This window comes from Hylaeus anthracinus, unplaced genomic scaffold, assembly GCF_026225885.1.
Source record: "Hylaeus anthracinus isolate JK02 unplaced genomic scaffold, UHH_iyHylAnth1.0_haploid 12001, whole genome shotgun sequence".
In the NCBI taxonomy this organism is placed as follows: Eukaryota; Metazoa; Arthropoda; class Insecta; order Hymenoptera; family Colletidae; genus Hylaeus; species Hylaeus anthracinus.
Window position 1 is genome coordinate 10,362,461 of NW_026534348.1, and position 23,421 is coordinate 10,385,881.

The 23,421-nt window shown below is 41.0% G+C and overlaps 1 protein-coding gene across 9 annotated transcripts in view; it reads right to left on the reverse strand.

The window, feature by feature from the left end:
* The window catches only part of LOC128891333 (dystrophin, isoforms A/C/F/G/H-like), a 567,969-nt gene that overhangs the window by 420,319 nt on the left and 124,229 nt on the right, over window positions 1-23,421 (reverse strand). For all 9 annotated transcript variants that reach the window (XM_054150727.1, XM_054150734.1, XM_054150735.1 and 6 more), the window contains one exon: window positions 21,481-21,579. In XM_054150727.1, coding sequence (XP_054006702.1) covers window positions 21,481-21,579 — 99 coding nt within the window. The remainder of the gene's footprint in view (window positions 1-21,480; window positions 21,580-23,421) is intronic.

A 23,421-nucleotide genomic window follows, 5' to 3' on the forward strand; every position in this document is an offset into this window, starting at 1 on the left:
ATTATCGGCTTGTCAGTTTCTATATCAGCCTGTCACGATGTCACGATGCTCTAATCGAGAATACACGAACATGCTCCATGCATTGAGAGCAAATAATGGCAACACATGTGCGTATATGTAAGTCTATTTGCCCGATTAGGAAGAAATTTATAGTGGCATGACGAACCTATCATTCTTTAAATTAAGATTATATCATTAATACTAATATCAGAACTTTGGTGCCTTCTCTTCAAGGTGTCAAAAATCTAAACTGTTACGGTTACGTAGGTGCAATTAAATTCCCCAACATTTCTTTAAGTTAAATATCCTGTGATTTTTTAAAATTCCCTGACATTTTATCGAACAAACTTCTCTTTTACCTATAAATAAGCGAACAATTCAAAAACACATGAAATGAAAACAGCACACGAAGGACACCATTAAGTTTATTTTAAACTGCCCCACCACTAAGCCCACGAGAACTTCATTCTGCGCTATCAAACAATTTCTTTCCACGCGTGGAATCGACTAAGTTCGGGTCGTACCGTAATCGCTGGAACACCGTGTACAACGGTAGCTCGCGTTTCATTAAAGGGCTGATCGTTGGTGTGAAAAATTACACGGGAGGAGCTGGCGCGATGTACTTTCATTATGCCTCGTTCGCGTAACACATTTATCGCAGCCAGGCGCCGTAGCCGTGAAAATGTTTGCCGAACCGGAGATTCCAAGCGGATTACGAAAACAATAACCGTGTTAAGTCTTGCTAATCTGCAGCAGCCCGAGATAAAAGGACACCCGAACGACTGGCTCCTTCTCGCCCGACTACACCGAATCCTAATCCCATTCTCGCGCTCGCCTAACGATCGAATTAATTTTCCTAAAGTCGACTAACCGTGAAACGCGTTCATCGCGCCCATCCCCGCTTTTCCACCCTTGGCTGTTTCCTTCGTTTCATAGCGTTTCCCTTCTCGTGACAACGGCAAACACCGTCGAGACGAATTAACGCCAGCAAAAATTAACACCGACGAATTGCGAGGATAAAGAAAAATTAAATGCCGTAACGTAGGACTGGGGAGCCATTTCTCGACGGAAAAATTAAGTAAAATTCATCCGATAGTTAGTTAACTATCACTGCAATTGCGAATTACTGGCGACTGGGACTTTGAACTAGAGGTACGTGTTTGGGATGCTTGCGACTGATGAAATGTAATAATTGCAAATTTTTAAATAGAGTTACTGTTACCAGAAATGCTGTGAAATGAGAATGACTCGATGGTTATATCCGTTCTTCGTACTGTAGTTTACGAAGGACGCACGGTGTGTGTTTCATCCCTTCTTCCCCATTCTTCAATTTTCGGTGTTTCGATTTAACACTGTGCGTCGTTAAAAATTCCACCCTCTTTTCCCCCCACCGCGTGATAAGAACCACCACTTCCAAGGTCGCATTCAAAATGATAAACAAACGTAGGGGACGTTCCTGAAAAAAATTGATTTTTCAAATATTAATCACCTCCATCTATTTATAATTTATTCTTATTATAACCCACTTCAAAACAAATAAAGAATTGTCTACACCTTCAGGATCTTCTGCCCTATTTTTTTAAGTTCTATTCCAAGTCCACTGAATAATATTTGACTTAACTGGAATCGTATTTCTAGTGATTCCGAACGGTCAAACTACCTGCTGACCGAAACGACCATTAAGCAAGATTTTCATTCGCTATGTAATTGATTCCACGAGCTCTGCGGGTGCTGACAATTGTACTTCAGCCTTTTTCCATCCAGTCAATCGCGAATGGGGTGCGTTAATTTGCTTAGTCGATGGCGGAGCGTTTAAACAACGGCCAATATATCGAACGTCTTAATGGCCTCCGAGGGAAGGGCTTTTTATTACCGGCAGTCTCATCCAATTTCGCTCCGCCGATGAACCCCGTGCTTCGGAACTACGCGTCGTCGAAATTAACCAGATCTGGACCAGAAGTCACCCAAGATTACCCCGCTGATCTAGATAATCCATTTTCTCCGTTCTCTTTGCGACAGCTCTGTCCCCCCCCCCCCCCGCACTTTGTCATTTCTCAAACCCTTGAATTTGTACCGGGGGAAGATAGAAAATTACTGTTTTAATACGTAACAAATTTAGAATTACTCGAAATGTAGCAGACGAGACTGTTCCCGAGACTTGTATTCGTTCTAATCGCCGTTATATTACTTTAGATAATGTTTTGTAATACCCACGAAATGATTAAATTACATTTTATTACGTAAAATTTGTAAGAACTGTGAAATGAACTTTAAAAAAAATTCTCACGTTCAAATCCATGATTCATTTTTCTACTACTTCGGTATGTTTGTCGATGTAATACAACGCGGTAGAATTCTTTTGTTTTCTTTGAGACCACGCTCACAGACATCCATAAGGAACGCAAGATCCTATCGTCTCTTCTTCTAATCCCTTTCCGTACGGTCGCACAAACGAAGTTATTTATAAGCCTCTCCTGTAATCGATCGTGCGTTACTTTCGTGTCACCGACTCCTGGGAAAACGGAGTATACGGGGTGTCCACTGGAAATAGGTGGCATTAATGCCATCCTGCAAGACGATTTCTTAAAATCTTCGAATCTACTCAACGCCTTCGACCACTACGAAATTATTCCTACAATATTATGTCTTCGGGAAAGCTACTTCAGTTTTATACGCGACGCTTCTTCATATCCTGTGAAGGAACTAAAGTATCAAGGTGTGCTTCCAACGGGCCACTCCGTATACGAGCCACTCAAAAAGGCTCGGCGAGACGAGACGTGAAAATATGAAACACCGAGGCTATAGTGATGCATCGCGTTGTTTTGGAAATACGACTTTAAATCCGAATATTACGCGTGGACGCAGCATAATGGGGAGTTCGTCACGTGCGAAACGAACTTTGCTAATGTAAAGTGGAAACAGTCTGCCGGGAGAAAAGGTGACAGGAGGTATACATTAAAATTCTACGCAAAAACACCTGTTAAAAATTCATTGCCAAGCTAGAGTGCCACGAGTATAAAAACTCACATTCTTGGGAAATTATGTGGAAAGAGTAGGAGCCCAATCCTACTTTGAGCCTTAGAAATAATCTTATTATTTTGATTTTGAGACACTAAACGAAGCATGTCTGTGAGTAACACGTATTATCGGAGAAATAATAAATAGCATTGCCACCTATGGAATATTAAAGACACATTGTGCCTCCCTGGCATTGCTTCCTTAATACAGAATAATCTTCCTTCTTCTCCAGTATACCTAAAAATAATTTCTCTAACGACCATATCGTTTGCACCGCCAGTTATGCTCTCCACAGTTTCCACGCTTCTTGTGGCCACAGATTCACCGTTCTCTATTCGCGTTAACTCGACTTAATCCGTTTCCGCACAATCCCGCACCCATTTGGACATTCTTCGATACTTTCCCGAACAAAGGAGCTCTCGATAACGTTGAATCGGTTGTAACCATGGACGGGAGCACGTTGAACCGAGCTCTACGTTTCAATTCATTGAAAAGACAGCCAACAGGCTGTCGCATTCTCATTCTCCGCGTACCCGGGAAACCCGTAGGATTTTGATCTGTTGAAACAGGAGCCACGAGAATTTCAATAGATACTCGTTGCACTGGGAATGATATCGTTCGCTTTGGAAAAATGATATCCTAGGCGTCGCGTCCATTTTAATCCGTGCAGTCAACGGGCTCGCTCGACTCATGGACGGTTCTTTTTCTTCTTTGCAGGGGATTTTGCGCGACGAGTGACACGACAGAAGCGTAATCTTAACTAATGTTCGCAAAAATGAACGTAGAACTTTTTAATCCGGTTCCGTGTGCGCCCAACGCACTGTTGAGGGGGCAAAATCGCAACGAAAACGTGGCAAAAGCTCTATAACCCTGTTTATTTCATTACTTTGCCCCATAATTAGGTAAGTGGAAGAATTAACAAACAGAATATTATACAAACCTCACCTTCTCGAGACTATTTAAAACAAAATTTTAGAGCTTTTGAATTATACCTGTGGAGTGGTGAGAATAACTTTGAAATGATGTGATATTCGTGGACACGAAATAAAATAGAAAATAAGAGAACTAGATAATAATATACTCCGAAAAAAAGTAAAAAATGTTATTCTTCTTTTTATCATTTCATTTTCTCACTTTGGATTTTAATTTTTCTCTTTACGTATTCAATTTTATAATAAGGTGACACTTTTGGCAAGATCGTCGATTTAAAAAAATATTCTTGCCCTCTCGATACATTGTCTCGTATAAACAGCGAATGAAAAGGGGAAATACATTACACTTTCTAATTTTTTCAAGGATTAAGTCGATGCAGCGTTGACAAGGAATAATTCAGACTCCCTAGTAATTGCACTCCTCTGAGCCTCACTGGCTCACGATGTATCCTGTTTCAGATAAGTCGAGAGTAATTAACGTGCACCAGCGACGCGAGTACATCATAGGAAATTCCATTTTGTAACAACAATGCGACCCCAATCTAACGAGAAAATATAAGCTACTCGTGATAACGTCTGACCAACGGTTAAAAGCTCTGCTTCAAACGTATCGCGTCCTTTAGATAACGTCCGCAACTTAATCAGGCTAATGCAAACGTAAATGGTATTGCCTCAGTCTTCATTAAGAAAATCTTTATGGGGCCTGTTTACACTGTGCTATAAATAAATTGTAGGTCATTCCCGAGTGTATTAGATACTCTAAAATGAGTCTCAAGTACGTATAAAGTTTAATCTAATATCTCGTTTATTTCTCAGCTTATATTTCTGAATCCGTGTCTGTTGTTTCGTAATACACGTGTAACTTCACATTTGAGTATATATTTATTCAGACACTTCAGGTTAATGAGAATAAAAAATGTATTATGTCCTTTTGCTTAATAAATTCGTCATCGTAAACAATATCATTTCAAGAACCTTGATCACGTTCCATTACCAAAAAAGGCATAAAGTCTTTTATATCCCGAAACAAAGGATGAGGGAACTACTTTCATAACGAACGACACCCATCGCGAATTATAGCTCGCTCTTTGAAATAAATATACAGATACAAAATGATAATCCCGCGAGACTTAATCTCGCAAATAGTATCGCGTAAAACGGAACGAAACTGGATCGAGGGTATTTTTCCTCCCCGTTAAAAGTAACTAAAGCGAAGTTTACGAGGTGCATCAACGTTGCAAGAGCGATCTCCTAACGATCCATCCCTCTCCCTCTGTCCCTCTGAAGCTCGAGTTCCGCTCGAATAATCACGTTGGCAAAGCCGACGTTTACGTCTTTTCCCTCGAATCCAATTAAAAGGTAATTGAAAAGAAGGGGGGTGGGGGACAGAGGGGAGGGAGAGCTGTCTTATCACGGGCGAACCCAGTTTTGTGCAAAGAATGTGCTGAACCTTATGGACGGAAGATAAATTGCCGGTTAAAGTCACCTTCGGCTAGCGGCTGGAATAAGTTTTCCAACTATGAAATATTCCCTCATAAGCGACACGACGCGTCTTAGCACACCCTCCCCCCCTCCCTCTTCGTCGTAATACCGTTCATTACAGGAAGGGTGGCGAGGTAACCGTTGTAAAGTACGGAAACTTACTCGATCGGCTCATGCATTATTCAATGCGATGCTCTCGAAAACATACATACTGTGTCCGCTCCCTGATTTCTTATGCCGAATCCACAGCGACGCGAATTCCGCACGACGGCATTCCTCGCCTCTGGGAAGTGTCGGTAGATGAAGTGGAGCAATATTTGTGAGTGAATATGCGTCTGTTAAGGGTGAGAAAAAATCGTGGAACGTCTCGTCGAGCATGAAAGACTGTGCCCTCGATAAGTCGATGTTCTTTCTATTAGTTTGTAGAGGTTTATAAAATCGACATCTGTTTGCATTTTTTTTTTTTTTTTTTTTAATTAGATACTTGAAAATGAGCATTATACTAAAGTTTGACCAGTTGGAGCTTTTAACACGTGGTCGATTCGATAGGACCGAGTGAGACCAAGAGAAGTAGAAATCAGAGTAGTAAGACTTCTTTGATAAATAATACCAAGAAAGTGAACGTAGATCCTGACTTTCCCAAATGTACAATGGGTATATATATCTTATAACATGGCAAAATATAAAGAAATATGTATACATGCAACAATTTCGTGTATCGCGGAATTTTTCGAGTTCTAAACCGGAGGAACACCTCAAACGTGCGTTTTATTGGGCGAAGTACGCTTCGCTGATCTCCGCGCAACCGCATCAAGTGCCTTCCGCAACTCGCGGATTTATCGACGATTAATGCAAATCTGGTTCGAGTTAACAACGCCGAGGAGAAAATATACGACGCCCCTAGGTTCGTTCCAATTCCAGTTATTCGCTGGCGGAACTAACGATCGCAGGGTTGCGAAAGTAACGAGACACGCTCGGGACGTGGCATAAGAAAGTTGCATTACGCGATACGCCGACGAGAAAAAGCGCCACGAGTTCGGGTGGACGGGAACGTTCCTTATAATACGACAGTGGTGCGCAAACTACAGCTCCTGGGCCAATCAGCGAATTTGTGCGTTTGCTCATACGTTTGTTATACGACTGCAAGGTTACATGTTGGTATGTTTATATGTTTATATATTTGTTATACGTCTAGAAGGTTACATGTTTGTATATTTGTATATTTACATGTTTGTATATTCATATATTTATACAGAGTGTCCCAAAAATGTTGGAAGTCCTTGAAAGGAGTGGTTCGGAGGATGATTTGAAACAACTTTTTCCTTAGCAAAAACATAGTTTCAAATCACCCCTCGAACCCACCCCTTTCAAAGACCCCCAACATTTGTGGGACACCCTGTATATCTGTGTATTCATATGTCTACATGTCTATGTGGATGATCATGCATACAAGATGCACTTGACGCATCTTCAACCTCGTGAAATCACTAAAACCTGCCAAACGAACCTTTGAAAACAAACATCCCATCGATTCAAACAAATTTGACACTACATTAAATAAAAATAAATTATTTGTCTCTCTCTCAACCCGAAACCCATCCCCCAAAAGATATTTTACACCGTTGGACCTAGTGACTGGCAAGGTTGAGCGCCGCTGATTTACCCACGGACAGGAAGACGACAGAGAAAAAGGGAGAAAGAATGCGGATGGGGAAAGAAGAGATAGAGAATTGGAAAAAAGGAGCAAAAGAAAGAGGAATTACGGGGCAACAAAGAATACCCCTTTAAAGCGACCTAACGTCTTCAGGGAGGGAAAAAAACTCGCCCAGTGTATCCGGGTATGGTTTTTGGTAAGATCTTCACTGACGTCGTTAATTTTCTTTTCTATTTGCCTGGTGAAGGGGCACGCCGCGAATATCCTCGCCCAAGGTACGCGAAGGACGTCAAAGGGTGGGCGTAAAGAACGGTGTTATTGCATTGCGGTTGGTAAAGAAGCGAATAAAGTCGGGAGGGGGGAAGAAACGAAATTATTGGGCAACGAGACCGTGGATTTCTCCCGAGAGAATGGGTCCACGAGGAAAGGGCCACACGTTCATCCTTGGACAATATTCGTATGAAATTCGTTTTGGGAGCATCAAAGGAACAGCTCCTCTCGTTTCAACTCAATCCGGGCTTGAAACGACGATGACTCCGTCGAACCAGGAAAGATTGCCACCAGATCTTCTCGATTGTCTCCTTCGTTTCGATGGGATTAGGAGCAACGAGGGATCGAGTTATCGAGCAACAGAGCAAACTCGAAAGTGCCGTGCGAGAAACGTTCTATGGGATTAGTTGAGGTAGTATTCCGGTAAGGTTCGAGTCAAATAGCGCACTGTTTGCACGGAAAAGTTCCAAACATTCGGTATAAGAATTAGTATTCCACACCTACTGTGAGGTATACAATTGAGCCGTTCATTGTACAAATCGATTAACTCCATAAAACAAAAGGTTAAGAAATGCGACGAAACATTGTTTTCTAAAACTCTTTTTATTTAAGATTTTTTGAAAAGTGGAGTCAATCTATTCAAGCAGTGAACGGCTCATTAGTAGGCAAGCTTGAAGACACTTGAATACTATGAAGACGCGTGTCTGGCCATTACCTTCTGATTCTACTTGTGATTCTTAGTTACTAGTGCTACGTGTCTTCTACTGGTCTTATCGCTATCTAACTATTTAGAACTGATTAGAAGAGATAGTACAACATCGATATCAATAAATAATTAATGTTCATAAATTCTAGGGCAAGTAGAAATACCCAACAATGGTCAGACACTGTAACCAAGTCGTACGTATATACCAGGCATGCACAAAACCCCGGTCGGCGGGCGCGTGCTCGTCTGGTGGCGCGAGTCGAGCCCGCGTGTTCGTTCAAGGTCAGAATGCCTTCAGCAGCAGAGTGGGAAAAAGGTGAAAGTAGCGGACAGCAAGTTAGACATAGTGGGAAGCAAGTTAGAGGAATGGAGACGGTGCATTGTGTGTGTAATACACAGACACAGGGAGTCACAGCGAGGAATAACGGCGGCAAGCGCTGGTTTTTGTCTATAAGCAGTAAATTCTATCTTGTATTTTCGAACTGGTATGCATTAGTTACAGAAACTTTTAAAAAAAAAATATATATATATATGTATATGTATATTATATCGTACAATATAAATATTGTAGCGACAAACTCGAAATGAATTAACCACGAATCCGTATTAGGAATTATTGTATAAGCCTCATGAAAATTAAGTGACCCGTGAGGCTATTGGAAGTAAGCTTGTAGTTGTAGCAGGCGCCCCCACTCTTAGAGTCACAGTGTACCGGATCAGTGAGGAGTGGGGACCCAGCGCCCGCCGTTCACTGAGGAGTGGGGGCCCAGGTTCTGGACATGCCTGGTATATACGCTCAACGATCATCAATGCCCATATGGTTATGGCCGCGCCTCCCATACCCAACAATAAATAGTCAAATAACAACACGAAACATAGGCTACGGGATTGGTCGCGTAGGTAAAGCGGTCGACTGTGGATCCGAGGATCGTGGCTTCGAATCCCCGTGCCTTATTTTTCGTTTAGACTCCTACTTACAAGCGGCCGCGCTTGTACGCGACAAGTGACCTCGACGTGCACCGAAGGACATTGACGCTGCCGCCTAGCGCGTAGCCTTCGCTACCGCGGCCGCTCGAACGGTCTACGCGCGCTCTGATTGGTCGGGGTTTTCGCTTAATATCTCCTTAACGAAGCCCCACCCGACATTTTTGCAAAGGAAATTGTTGTTCAGAATCGTCTCAGCTACCCCCCATTTCCGGCTCCTCCCCGAGTTTTGGGACACCCTGTATATTCGTGTGTTTATATACTCAAATGTTTGTATAATCATAAATTTACATGCTCATATATTTATACATGCATATATGCATGCCCATATGTTCATATGTTTAAGTGTATATTACTACTCAATTCGGACATGCACAAGCAACAACGCCAAAGATAAGAGAGCTTCGAATTTGCTCGCTGATTATGTCGTCAATCATAGAACGAAACATGAAAGACTTGACCCAGACCACTAACACGTAAATAGCACGTCGCCCCCCTCAACGGCTACAATTTTTAATTACATCCATTCGCAAAGCGGAGAGAAAAGAAGGAAAACGCGACCTGCGAGTTTACAAGTCTCGGGGTAATATTAACCCCCCATGATCCACCCGCTTTTTTTTTTTGCCCACTTGTCCTCGAGACAGGGTCGCGCGACAAGGCGAGCGATAAATTCCTGTTTCCGTCACAGTCATTAACTGCGTTAAATGCGCGCAAATATTAGTACGAGGCGGGCGTGGATCTCGTTGCGCCTCATCGTCGTCAAAATCCATTCACCCCACCCGGCGAAGTCGTCTTCGGTGTTTCGCGAGCCATTTTCCGCCCCCTGTGTGCTCGTCCTCGTCCTTTCTGCATGTACTTACGTTGAACCGTAGCTGCAGAGTGCCCGAGTACACGGCGGTGCCCGAAGTGCTCTGTCCTGGCTCCTTTCGATCCATCGCGCGGAAACCTGCGCCCCTTCGTCCCACGAGAACTTAAACGCGCTTCCCTCGTTCTTTCGTTTCACGGCGCAGCGTTGCCTCACAGACACGGTTGCTCGCGTTACGCGCGCGGCTCATTGCACTAATATTTGCTCGAGGTCCTTCTTGACTCACTGGTTTTACACGGGTGTGGTCCGACGAAGAGGCAACGCGATGGTTCCGTGTTTCAGGCTGGACGGATACTTGGTTGGGAGACTCGCTGGGCAGTTTTATTTTATTTTAGATGTGTTAATGAGAAGGTGATTTATTTGAGTTGGTTGGAGAAGAAATTAAGGTGCAGAGAGAAGTGCCACAGCAAACATTTCCTTAGAGACTTCGTAAGTTCGTGGTGAAGGATTTGAAAATATAAAGATAATGCCAAAGTGTGAAGTCTCGCAAGTAGATTACTTGGGTATTTTTGAAACAGAATATATTGTAGAGTATTTCTACGTAGTTGGAACACGGAGAAGATAGACTGATTAACTCTAACGACCAACAGATTAATTAACTTGCAAATGAAAAATATATTTACTGAGCATTGGTGGCTGCAACACAGAATAATTTATGATTTTTAATATAATATAGAATAAAAATCATCCTAAAACTTTTCGCCAACACCGTATCTCACCCGTAATGGTTCAAAAAATGTTCTCATTGTTTGCTACCCCCTTTTTCCCCTAAATCTGAGGATAGGTCGAGGAGGGACGGATCGCGTGGCGCAGAACGGCGAGTTTCTGAAAAGCGTGTTCAACGTATCGCTGGTATTCGTATTGGGAACCTGGTGCACGCGAAATCCCTCTCGGCGTGCAGGTAATCTTCGATAATCGATATTTTGTCTGCGCCGCTTTGCGACGTAAAACAGACAACCTATTTTAAGAGGGTTTTCCGCTTTAGGGCCCTAAAAAGTGAGTTTCTTCCAGATTTTGTACTCGATCGCTATTAATTCTAGCTGTTACATTAAACGTATGTTCTGTGTACACGCTGTCCCAAAAGTCACTACACATTTCTTCCTTCGACAAAGCCATATTTCATGTGGAGCAAAATATTTATAGATACATACTGACGTTTCCTATGTGTTCAGAGTTTAGGGGCACCCTGTATTAAAGGAAACGTATATTTTAATAGAACATTAGAAGAAATATTATATTTAACTTTAAATAAACATATATTCTATCTTTATAAAGAAATATTAATTTATTGAAAAACTGTTAACTAAAGTGCATCAAGTAACAAATATGCTGCCCTGGCGTCACTGTCTTCTTTATATTCTATAGCTCTTACACATAAAATATGGAATGGTCGAGGGAATATTGATCCTCGATAATCAAATAAACACGGAAGTGATTACACGAACGTGATATAAAGAATTCTGGGGTCATGAACTATGAAATTGTCGACATTTTTAAAATAACTACATTTTGAATAGAAAGGTACCAAAGCTTTAGACCCGTTACGAATTCCGATTCAAATTTGTTTTCGAAATAATTCTGCACTGAATAAATGCGAAAATCAAAGAGTAAATACTTTAAAAAATTTCTCGCAATCTTTCTGAATGCAAAACTTGAAGTAAATCACCGTTACAATTATTTTTAAACAAAAATCTTCGAGAAACCTTTTTACACGAATCTGAAAAAGACGAAACCTCTCTCAAGCAAAAATGAGGAATGTTGAAATCAGAATTAAAGTCAGCACTTTCTCCATTTGCCCAAGTATCAGTGCGAACTCAACCCATTTATCTTATCGGCGCCCACCTGTAATTGTGACTTTTTAATGATCTTCTCTCGTCACGGTTCGATGCTTGTCCGGTGTGTAACACCGACGTAAAGTATGAAATATGTCAGCACACAAGCGTACGAACAAAGAAATTCTCTCGGAGCGATGGCGCAGGAGGGGATTCGAAATGACGAGACATCAAACCGCCGACTGTCAAGCCTGTCAAACCACGCACGCCTCCGCGGGACCGACCGAGGCAACGGATAATGCGGCCTGCCGCAATGTCAAAACTCCTAAATGAGCAGTGACATGGCGAGAGCAGGGGGGCGGGAAACGCAGACGATTTCCACTCCGCGTAATTATGTAACCAGCAACGAATTTGCAGTGATCGCAGCGTTGAATCGACCTTCCGACACCCGCGAAAACATGACAAACAAGGATTCAATTCAGACAAACGCAAGAACCAACTACGAGTTCACGAGGTTCATATTTTTCGATAATTTAGTATTAATATTTATGAGACGGGTATCGAGCGCCTCTGGCTGAATAATTACGTGCATAATTATTCGTTGTTCGGCACGCGTTATTCGAGAAATTTCTTTGAACCCGTTTCAGTTTCACTGACTATGTTCGAAGACTTTTGAATAATTATTACGCAACGTTTGTTATGCTTTTTCTGTTTAAATTTGTCTCGTTATTTTAAAGATATATAAATAATTGTGGTTTTTGTACCGAATAGTGTGAATAGTGCAACAAAGTTATCTCCTATACAATTTTGTTTATCGTCTGTATTATTACTTTTTTACTGGCCTGTACACCGTGTTCCTTTATCCCGAAAACCATAGAGAATTTACTTGAAAAACTTCCCTGTATCTCCGACGCCAGCATTCTACTTCAAGATAGCATTAGAGAGGTAGAACTTTGCAAGGGTCGTTTCACCCCTTAACCTTGAGTTTCCGCGACTAAAGGAAAATACGCGTCCCTTATTTTTATCTGCGCCACAAACCTGCAGGGTTTCATAGAAATTGAGGTCGAATATTTCGCTGATATTATTTGTATACGTATATTGGTTGTTCCTTGTGTTAAAATAATATTATTACAATTATGACTGAAATGACTGTAGTTCATTTTCCATAAACGTTTCGACCTTTTATTTGAATAATAAAATATGCTTCTTCGGGCTGTACTTGGACTGTACAAAAAATTCATATTTATTCTCCACACAAAACTTTAATTCATAACCTGAACTAAATTAATTTACATGTACAATGAAGTCAATAGACATAATTGAATAAAATTCATTGCTCTAATTGTAATTCACACAATTCAATGCCCATTCTTTTACACAAATTTACTCTTGACCGCTAGAAAAACATTTCAAATAAATATTCCCGTACAAAAATTTCGTAAATCAATAATATTCACTGAACCCCAAATAACTGGAGATGTACAATATACATATATTCTTTCACCTTATCCTATTCATTTACCCAAACAAACAAAGATCAGAATCGAAGAGATAAAACAAGAGCCTAGGTCCTCGTAACAAGGTCAATCCAATCAAACGAGTTATATTTTCGTTGCAATTAACGCGCGTAATAAACGCAGACAATACTATCGAAACAACTGCACCCTCGATCCTCCAGGCTCGATCAAATATCCCTTCGCGTATCGCTCCATCTTTTTACAAGCGAACGAAGAAAGAAACCAACAGACAGAAACAGAGCGAAAGAGAGACAGAAGCTGGCCACCGCACGCTGTATCGATTTTCGTTACAATTGGCATTTCGTCGGTTGCATCGACGTCGAAATTTCATTGGCAAGCTCTCGTTAAAATCGCATTATCGAATTCACGCACTGATAGCTGATCTACGGTGTCATTGTTTACCGTGAGAAATGTTGCGCGGGTCGCAACACTATTCCGTACTATTTACTATTAGAGTGGCTCGTTAGCGATTCCCGAATCACAGACTTCGCTTTCGACGGCCAACGTGCGAATTTCTCATTAATATGGAACATAACGAGTTACACCGTTACCATTCGACACCGCTGTCTGCGACACTGGCAATTTTCGTTTGTCGGTACCGGCACGTGGAAATTAATTAATGAAGACGCATTAGCGATCGGAAATGAAAGACCACGAGGCTCGCCCGCCGTTGAAACGTAATAGAAAACGAATACGCCGTTCCGGGGCTCGGGATCCTCGGTTAATGAAAGTTTCTCTTTGGTAAACAAAATTTTCTTCCTGTGGCTTCGAGTATTGGTAGATTAATCATGACGTATTAAAAAATTGTAATGTGAATTTTAAAAATTACGGTAATGTAAGGTGTAATTAGTTCATCTAAGTGCGACTTAATATGTTTTAGTCTGGAATTTCGAGTTTTATGTGAAGAATTAACGTTACATTTTATGTAGAACGTAATCTGTTTCATGAAGAAAATATTATTTTTAATAATAAGGGTTATTAAAATATTTGTTGAGTACTATGAATTAGTAAAGTATTATTCAAGATGCTACGTGTTAGTGAAATATTATTTTACGTAGTAGGTGACCATTACTATTTTTAAACAAGTAATTATTTTGTATCAGAGAATAGTATTATCCATGTAGATTACACTGATCAGTAGGCCTAAAGCAATGCGTCAAACTCCTTCGTCATTCTCTTACGTTCTAGCGAAAAAGAACAATTTTTCTGATACTGTCAACGAACACACTGTTTAAACCAACTAGAAATAAACCAACAACCAATTACGCAGGCGCACGAAATAATATACACTGTTACAGCACGATGGTAAAAGGAAAAAAGGAACGACGCGTAATGGAATTGGGACGCACGGTTGACGGGTAATTAAAATTTAGTTGGTTAAGAAAACATGGCTGAATGAATTTCAAGCGCGTGTATTTCGGCGGAAGCTCGTCGTGAAACTGACTGAAATTCGCAGCTTCATGGGTATTTCTGGTAGCTAGGAAACGGTATTATATATATATCTCTCTCCACCATCCTATGGGGTATGGAGCCTACAGGGCACGAAATTCGCGTAGCAGAGGGTGCCGTTTAGTAAACGCTTTAAACCGGTTCCAAACAATCGTAACAACTTCCGAACGATGTCGGCTTTAATTGGAAATCATTCGCATATTTCGTCACTCGAATTTCGAAAAATATTGGCATCGCTCTGTTTGTTCGAATCCGACTCTCACAAAATAAACCAAAACTACCCCTGAAGCGCAATTTTCTAATAGTTCCGAAAAATACAGTCGCGATTAGGAAGATTGTGTAAACTTGATTCATCATTTTTATACTTTTGAATTTATCTTCGGTACTGTGTTCATACTTTAAAGAATAAAGGAACATTCCAAGTCAAAGAGGGCGTAATTTTTGACGTAGTATCTTTGATTGATTGTCAAGCGTAAGCTCGAATCTGTCGCTGATTTGATACCTAATCGGATCCTGAAGGGGTCGACAACGATACGCACTGCGCACACGCAATCTAACCCTCCGTTATAATTGTCGGACACCCGCGTTGACGGTCAATTTCACCTTTGGAATGTTGTTCCAAAAATTATCACCCGAAGAAAATCTCCTAGAAAGGAGTATTCGCTACTGCGAGAGTATAAATACAACATCAGTAAAACTGATACGATTATCCCTCATTTCGGGATTCGGGGGATGCAAATATTTTCAAAATTACTGTACTCTCGAGTAGGGTAAATCTCGTGGACGTTCATCGCGATGCATAGATTTGAATTTACGGAAGTTTTACATCTTCCACGCCGTCTGCGTCGCACTGGTTTATCGTCAAGGAATACATTACCCCTCCAGCGCGTCGTCAAATTTCATTCGCAGCTCGGTGCTCTCCTGCACACCCGCAAAATATGATAAGATGGCGGGAATAGAAAATTATAGACGAACCGAACGAGGTCGGATCGCACGATTTCGAGCGGAATGAAATCAAAATGGACAGGATTCGAATGGGACATTGATTCTGAACATTCGTAAACATACGTAAGCATGTTTACAAACAGATATATAAACACAACATCCGTTCATATAAATATAAACGGATTTATAATAAATATTCACGCAATGTGCAGAAAAAAAAAATTCTACCAGACCTATCCCAATAATGGAGAAGCTTGTATATTACTAATTTAAAGCGAAACATATCCAATACTAGCTATTCACAACTTTACCAAGAATCCCATCCTAGAAAATCAAACTCTGACATTAAAAAACACTTGGAACCACCATAACGAAAAACACGAAGGATTACGATGTTCTATGCCATTTTTTGAGCTACCGGCGACACCTTCCTTTCCACCCGGTGCATATTGCAGGGTCGTTGGCGGTCGTGTAACTTTCGTGAATTCTTCGGTCGTTGCAGCGGGAATGTTCGCAAGGGTGAACGAGTGTCGACGATTAAATATCCGATTACACTTCGCCAACGAGCCGCCGCGAACTTGAAACTCCGTCCAGACGTGCGTGATGCGCGAGAAAAAAGAAAGTCTCGCCCGGGCACAGCTGGATTGTTCGCGAAAGAACGCTCCCTCTCGGCTCGAATCGAAATAATCTGAAAGTAATTTCAATTTAACGGTCCAACTAGCGCGGGACACTAATTACGAGAATCGTTGCAGGAGAAGTTGGTCGTGGAAAGTTCGTCAAAACTCGGTATAATTAAATGGCGGGCCGTGCTCGATTCGCTTTAAAGCGAATTTCCCTCGATTCGGGACAACGAAAGTAAAACGACGATATTGTAATATCGCGAAGAAAGAGTGGAAAGTCGAACGAAAATGTTTCCTTCCGAGCACCGTTGCAAATTGAAAGGATTCGAAGACCATTTAATACTATTAACAAGTGTCAAGGTTAGTTTGACTCATTTTTTCTAGACAAGGAAGGTGCCGGGTGTACGATAGGAAAATACTGTATAAAATATTGCAAAAGTAATTTTAAAATATTCGAACGGAAAAAGGTGTAAAGGAAGGCACTTAAGTTATTAAATAATAATAATGATACAAAAATATTAGTCATCGAGAGATTTTAGAGGTAATACAATTGAGAAACGCCGAACTTCGTAAACCTATCTAACTTCATAAGTATCCTGTTAAAAGAAAACTATTCAAGCAACTGGTAAATACTTAAATAATTTCGAGCCACGAAAACGGCATTTTCACGTGCTGGAGCTGGATACGTCAAGTCGCATAAAAGCGTCAGCGTATGAAAAAGTTGTTTGATACCAAATGCAGCGTCACGCAGTGCTCGAGAGCAAGTGCGCGTCGCAGAATGGAGAGGACTATTCTCCGAATGCCGAAGTAACCGGGAAATTGCGAAGTCGAGGAAGCTTCTTCATAGCTACGGCTCTCTGATGTTATTACCTGGTAGCTTCCAGACAGGATGTAAGGACCGAATACGAGCAGACAAGTTCCGGAATTCGCGTTCGACGACGGAAGTAAGGCGGAAGAGCCGAGACGACGTCGAACGAGTTATCAACAGTCGAAGAACAAACCTCGACCGGGACTGAGGAAACCATGAGTCGGATTTTTATTGCTATCACGCATAGAGAAGAATGCTCGCCTTTGACCGAGGCAACAGAAAATTGGAAAATCGGCCAAGAACTCGCTGCAAGAGACTGTTTGCGATTCCTTTTCGTATTCCCTTTGCTAACCTAGTCTGAACGTGAGATGGAAGTCCTTCTATAAAGATTACGATGAAAGATTCTTTTAGTTTGCACGAGGCAGAAGGATTCTACAGATTATTTAATAGTTAACAAGATGATGGTTCTGGAAATTTAATTCTGATGACAGAGTAGTAAGGGTGGCATTAAAGTATTAGTTGTTCATGTGTGTTTCAGAATAAACATTTTTAATATAAGAGGTTCGAAGTTCTTTTAAGCTTTATATTTACAAAGACAAATAAAATATTGAGTTGTTATCATTTGTGGAATTCAAATTACATTAGAACAAAAACGAACCGATATAACTGGCAATCGCATGCATTATTGAAGTTCGTAGCTATAAATGTCAATAAAAGTTGAAAGGCTTAAATAAAAATCTACCATTAAAATGGAAGAATCAGATAAGAACCCTTTCAACAAATCATCAGACCAAAACGTCGTTTTAATGGATTAATAAAATACACCTATTAAACCTTCTAATTTACATTCGTTGAAAATTCAATGATAAGTTCTCCTTTAGACCGATTAGATGTTCCATTAGCGAATGAAATTATAAAGGATCCCGTCGAACGCTGCAGCTTCTGCTGTTCGAATTTTCACGCTTCGCGGAGCGACAACGACGCCATTGTCTGAAATTCGACAAAACGTCGTGTAAAATTTGCACGAGCCGTTACAAGGAATCTCTGGGCGTCGTTTTCACGAATCCGACTCCAGACGACGACACGAAGGCCGATGCAATTAACGTTCGTAATACACACTATTTAAATGCATGCTCGTGCCACGCTTCGTTGACGTGCGACTTCCGCGATGCATGGCATCCGCCCCACTTCCTGCCACTCTGATTTACATGAATTCCGCGTTGTCCCTACCGAAAATATCAAAGTGCTTTATATGAGCCGTTCATTGCACAAATCGATTAACTCTATAAAATAATATGTTGAGAAATGCGATAAAAATGGCCTCTGAAATAAATTATTTATTATTCAATGCCCAAAAAAATTGTAATGGTGTTAATGATTCGTTTAATAGTGTTAATCTTTATTATTCGGGAAAGTTATAAATATAAAAAATTATGACTTGACCAATCGATTCGTGCAGTGAACGGCTTAGATATTTTTCCGAGGTTTTCTGTGTATTTTAGAACTGATGCTTCAAAGAGATGAATGACGCTCGATGCTTTCTCAATTGAAAAAGTAGTTTAGGGAAAACACACCCTGTGCAATAAGGCAAAGGGGGCCAAATTTTCTAGTCTTAAAATTTTTAGATAATAATTCTAGAGAGAATTAAAAAATATTCAGGACGATTTGTACACGTTCGGTTCAACGTTTTGACCTACATATATTTCGCTCCTCGTCGATCCATCTCAAGAGTCGATTTCCGTACTACAATTCAACCATGCAATCCATTCTACGCTGTACAGTGTTCAGGGAAAATGGAGTTCCTCGAGTAGTTTTCATAATAAGATAAAATTGAAGCACTAACTAAATGTAAAAGCCTCAAAGATTTGTAAAATAAATTGAAATCGACTGTATCGCTACTTAATAATTTTTCTACCACGAAATGCTCCCTAAAACATCCTCTATTACTACGTGATTTGCAATTTCGCATATCGAGCGATTTTAATTTCAATAATCAGCAGAATTCAGGGAAGTCTGATATTCCTATACGTAATGGAGGACCTCCGTCCCCGCTCTGTCTGTCTCTTCCTTCCACCTCCCGCTCCGGAGGCTCTTTCATTTCTTCATATCTTTCGCTCGGGCTCCCCCGATCGGAAATCAATAACAACACCGCCGTAACAAACCCATTGTTTTCGACCACCCATCGAATAGCGTTCGAAAAAGCCCTCGTGTTCGAGTCACGCTTTAACGAGAAAGAAGGCCACCCGATCTCGCGAAATCGGCTCCCATTGATCAACGGAACGCGCCATTCTCTTCTTTCAGGGGGCGAGCGATAACAGCCCGCGAGACAAGTAACCGAATTTCCGTCGCGAATCCGCTCCAAACGCTTCGAATCGCCAATTTTCCAGCCTCTGTGAACGAAAAACTTTGAAAACCCTACGTCAGGGACGATTATTTCCGCGTGGGAGACCCGAACTCGAAATGGAAAAAGTCGATAAGCACGGTGATAAAAGGGGACCAGACAAAGTGATCGTTTGCTACGAGCCTGTGTTGAGGAGGTCGCGGAAGGGCTGCCAATCAGTCTTAATTAATTCATTCGATCGGGCCTCGTCGATCAATGTTCCACTTTTGTTGGTAATTGAAGATTCGACACGCTTGACCCAACTGTGGATGTTGTTGGAGGCGAGCTACTTGTTCAGGTTTGAAAATTGGTATGCCGATGACTTGCTGCGTAGTCGTGTGTTCATGTCTTGTTAAATTCACATTTGTATGGGATACTAATGGATCTTTGATGTTTCTTTATGATGCATGAATATTAAAATTGTTTTTCTCAGGGGAACATCAAAGGTGAGCAAATAATTAATATAACTTAATTAAATATAACCTTACATGTACACCTCTCTTCACAAATATATATGGACACCTACCAATTTCAATGAATAATTAATATACACCGTAAATTATTATTATAAAATGTGTACTATAATCTAGTATTATACTGCAAACTAAATACAGAAACATAAATGATATTTATTAATATATTCATAACATTTGTTAGATACTTAATCCAATTTAGGAAGTGTCCACATACTTATGGACGGGTTGTCCATATCCAATTACAATCACTCGGAAAAAATGTTCCGCGTATCTGCAATTCCTTCAAAAGAAAAAAGCGAAAATCTCAAAGAAACCGTGCTAAAAACAAAAGATCAAAAGTTTAATCTGCGATACAAAAATTCGCGAGTTGAAAAATGATGGAATCGAAAGATTCGAATAATTCCATTGTTATACTTTTCACGAATCCGACGCTAACGGCGATTTTTGCCAAACAGACGCCAATCGATGAAACGTGAATGAAATAAATATTCCCCCGACGGGAAATACTGATACGAATCGCTGATGGAGACCGCCGAATGCAGCGAAGAGAACAAAATCCGCGCAAGAGCAATCAATAGTCTGAGCATAACTATTGCGCGGAGAGCAACAATGTATCGTCGACGCACAGTGGAAGGCGTGGCAGCGTTCATTGGACCCTTAATGCCAATGCCAATGTCAGGGTTTTCCCAGTCAGTAACCCAGAAACCCCCACTCTCGACGTTCAGAAGATCGGGGAAGCGACATCGCACCCTCGTCTTCCGCGGTATCACGGAAACGTCCCTGAGATGACCATTGGTTGGTCTGCAGGGAACTGTAGTGTGACGAACTCAGGGAAGTTGGGATTGATTTTACCCTCGACAAGGGTTGTAAGTTCGAGCGAAAGTTCCGCGTGGATACTGCAGGTCGCGGTTTTGTCGACGTAGGAGTTTATAGATATAGGGCAAACCTAGCAAACTATGGAGGTTGGTACCGCAGGAACTGAAGTACCGACCTCGTGAAAAATCAGTGGTTTCGCAGTGCACCCTATGTTTCTTGGGGGTAGTTCTGAGACCATTATGCGTAACAGGTTGGTAAAGTTAGTAAAGATAAGAAAAAGGTACCTGTAGCGCATATGTGACACTATCAATGATACTCGAAGAATATTTTGGTAATAATATCGACGCAATGTTCATAATTCCATGTGAAAAGAAATAATACTTTGAACATTCCAGAGATATGCTACTTGAAACAATTCACGAAGATAGAAGTAGTTGTAATTTTAAAAATATTCTTAGTTCCGTGTATTCTAAAAATTTATCAATATTTCATTTTAACAACTACAAAATAATTTTCCACCTCTAACTGCATCGAACATCTCGAAACTTTGAACGTCAGTAAAGTGATGGAATATTGTATTAAGCACTTCGTGAAAGTTCCTACTTTTAACATACATGGGATTCGTAAATATTTATACAATATTTTACGAAACATTGAATCGTCAGTTCGTATTATCATAAGGCTATTTCGGACCATGAAATATTCAATGGCAGCACGCCCGGAGGGTGCTTTGTATTTTTATTAAAATAGATAACTCCACGGTACAAGCGCCGATAATCGACTTACCTTCTGCTTATCAAGTAACTGCAGAATTTCGTCGACGTCGCCGACAACCACTGCCTGTTGTCGTAACATCTCTTCTTCGACTGTGAGCCAATCGCGTATCTACAACAGAAAGCGCATATACATGAAATAATTATTCAAATAAAAAATTGAAGGAGTCGTGTGAATTGTTTAACAATAATTTATTAATAGTTCGAGTTCACTAATTTTAGCCTCTGGCTGTAATATTTAAATCTCCATTGGTAGAAGTGACCACCTTGCAATCACTTCTTATAAGTAACTATCTTGCAATAAGTAACTATCTTGCAATAACTTGTATCGTAACTATCATGTAATTCCTAAGTGCTAATTTTTCGGTACATTTATCTTCATGGTAAACAAAAATTCACAATGAAATCTTCGAAATAAATATGTCACGGCGTAAAAGTAACTCCGGTGGCTAAAAATCAAGAGCTGTCCTTTCGATACTTTGAAGTTGATGGAATGGAAACGGAAAGAAATCATCGATCAGAGGGTAAAGGAGAGCGGACAGGATAGGACCGAATCGAGTATTTACAGCCGGAAATTAGCTGGGAGTGTCGCTCCGTAAGTGGCCAACTCAGTGTCCTAATACCAGACGAGGGTGGTCCAAAAGCGAAAATGCACGCCCGTCACGACGAAAACATTACACGCGTCACGCAATGTTTTCCTAGCGATGCCACCTCGATTACGTTGACCAGGCGACGATAACGAGGTTATCGCATCCGGTTGCACCCGCAATTTCCCCAGCAAACACGAGTTTCGATATCGAGAGGGGGGTGAACAATGGTTTTTCTTCGTTAAAGAGTCAAACGACGCGTATAACTAAATGTCAAGAGTGTCATCGCTTAATTACCGTTCAATCGAAACGAACAAACGAAACCAAACACGGAATAATTCGCTTCGATGACAATCGAATCGTGCGACTCGACGCGATGACGCGTTGCGAAGAGGGTGCGAGGGCAGGCTCATAGGGTGCACGTTTCGAAACGGGCAATTATTTTACCGTGCAGTCTTGAAAGAGTTTGTAGTTAAGTAAATTAGTAAATTAGTAAATTAGCGGAGAGAATTGCTCTTCCTGAGATTATTATGAGGTTTGTATGCTGTTGATATTCGATATTTCATTTTACATTTCGTCCATTAAACAGAGCAACAGAAGAAGCACCTATATTTCTGAGGTTATTATGAGGTTCGATATTACATTTTACATTTGATCCAGTAAGAGGAGCAACAGGAAAAGTACAATTCTTTTTGAGGTTATCGTAAGGTTTATATATTGTTGATGTTTGTCTATTAAAAAGAGCAACAGGAAAAGCACACTTACTAAAATGTTATTCGCTAACCTCAATCAATATTTTATCTTTTTAAGTATAGTTAACAACCATCTCGAAAGAAAACAAACTAGATACATCATGGCCCAAAGTAGAACGTTTCGCAAGAGTATTTAGCTCTGAGAACGGGTGTCTTTCCGTGAACACGAACGAAATCAAGGGAAAATGGGCAAACAATTAGGACCGTCTTCGGGTGGAGGATAGCGTGACCAGGAAACGGATGCTCGAGTAGGACCAATGTTTCCCCCGAATTCGAAAGCGTGTAACTTTCGGAGCAGGTCGATAAATCGCGGAAAGAGATAAGCCGGAATGCTACAGGAAATTAAGCTCTCGCCCGGTTCGACGTCCCCGGAGTCCCTCCGCCTTCGAGGTTCTGAGCCACTGTCCTTCCTCTCTGGCTTTCACCTTAGCCCCTCGCCGCTCCACATAAAGCCGGGCTGATTAAGTGCATGTTGTCGAAGAACGATCATATCTCTCGTGTGGTTTTCTTCGCGGCGGACTTTCTTTTTTCCGCCCCCTTGAAAAGACTCGACAGAGGGAGAGGGAGGGAGAGAGAGAGAGAGAGAGAGAGAGAGAGAGAGAGAGAGAGAGAGAG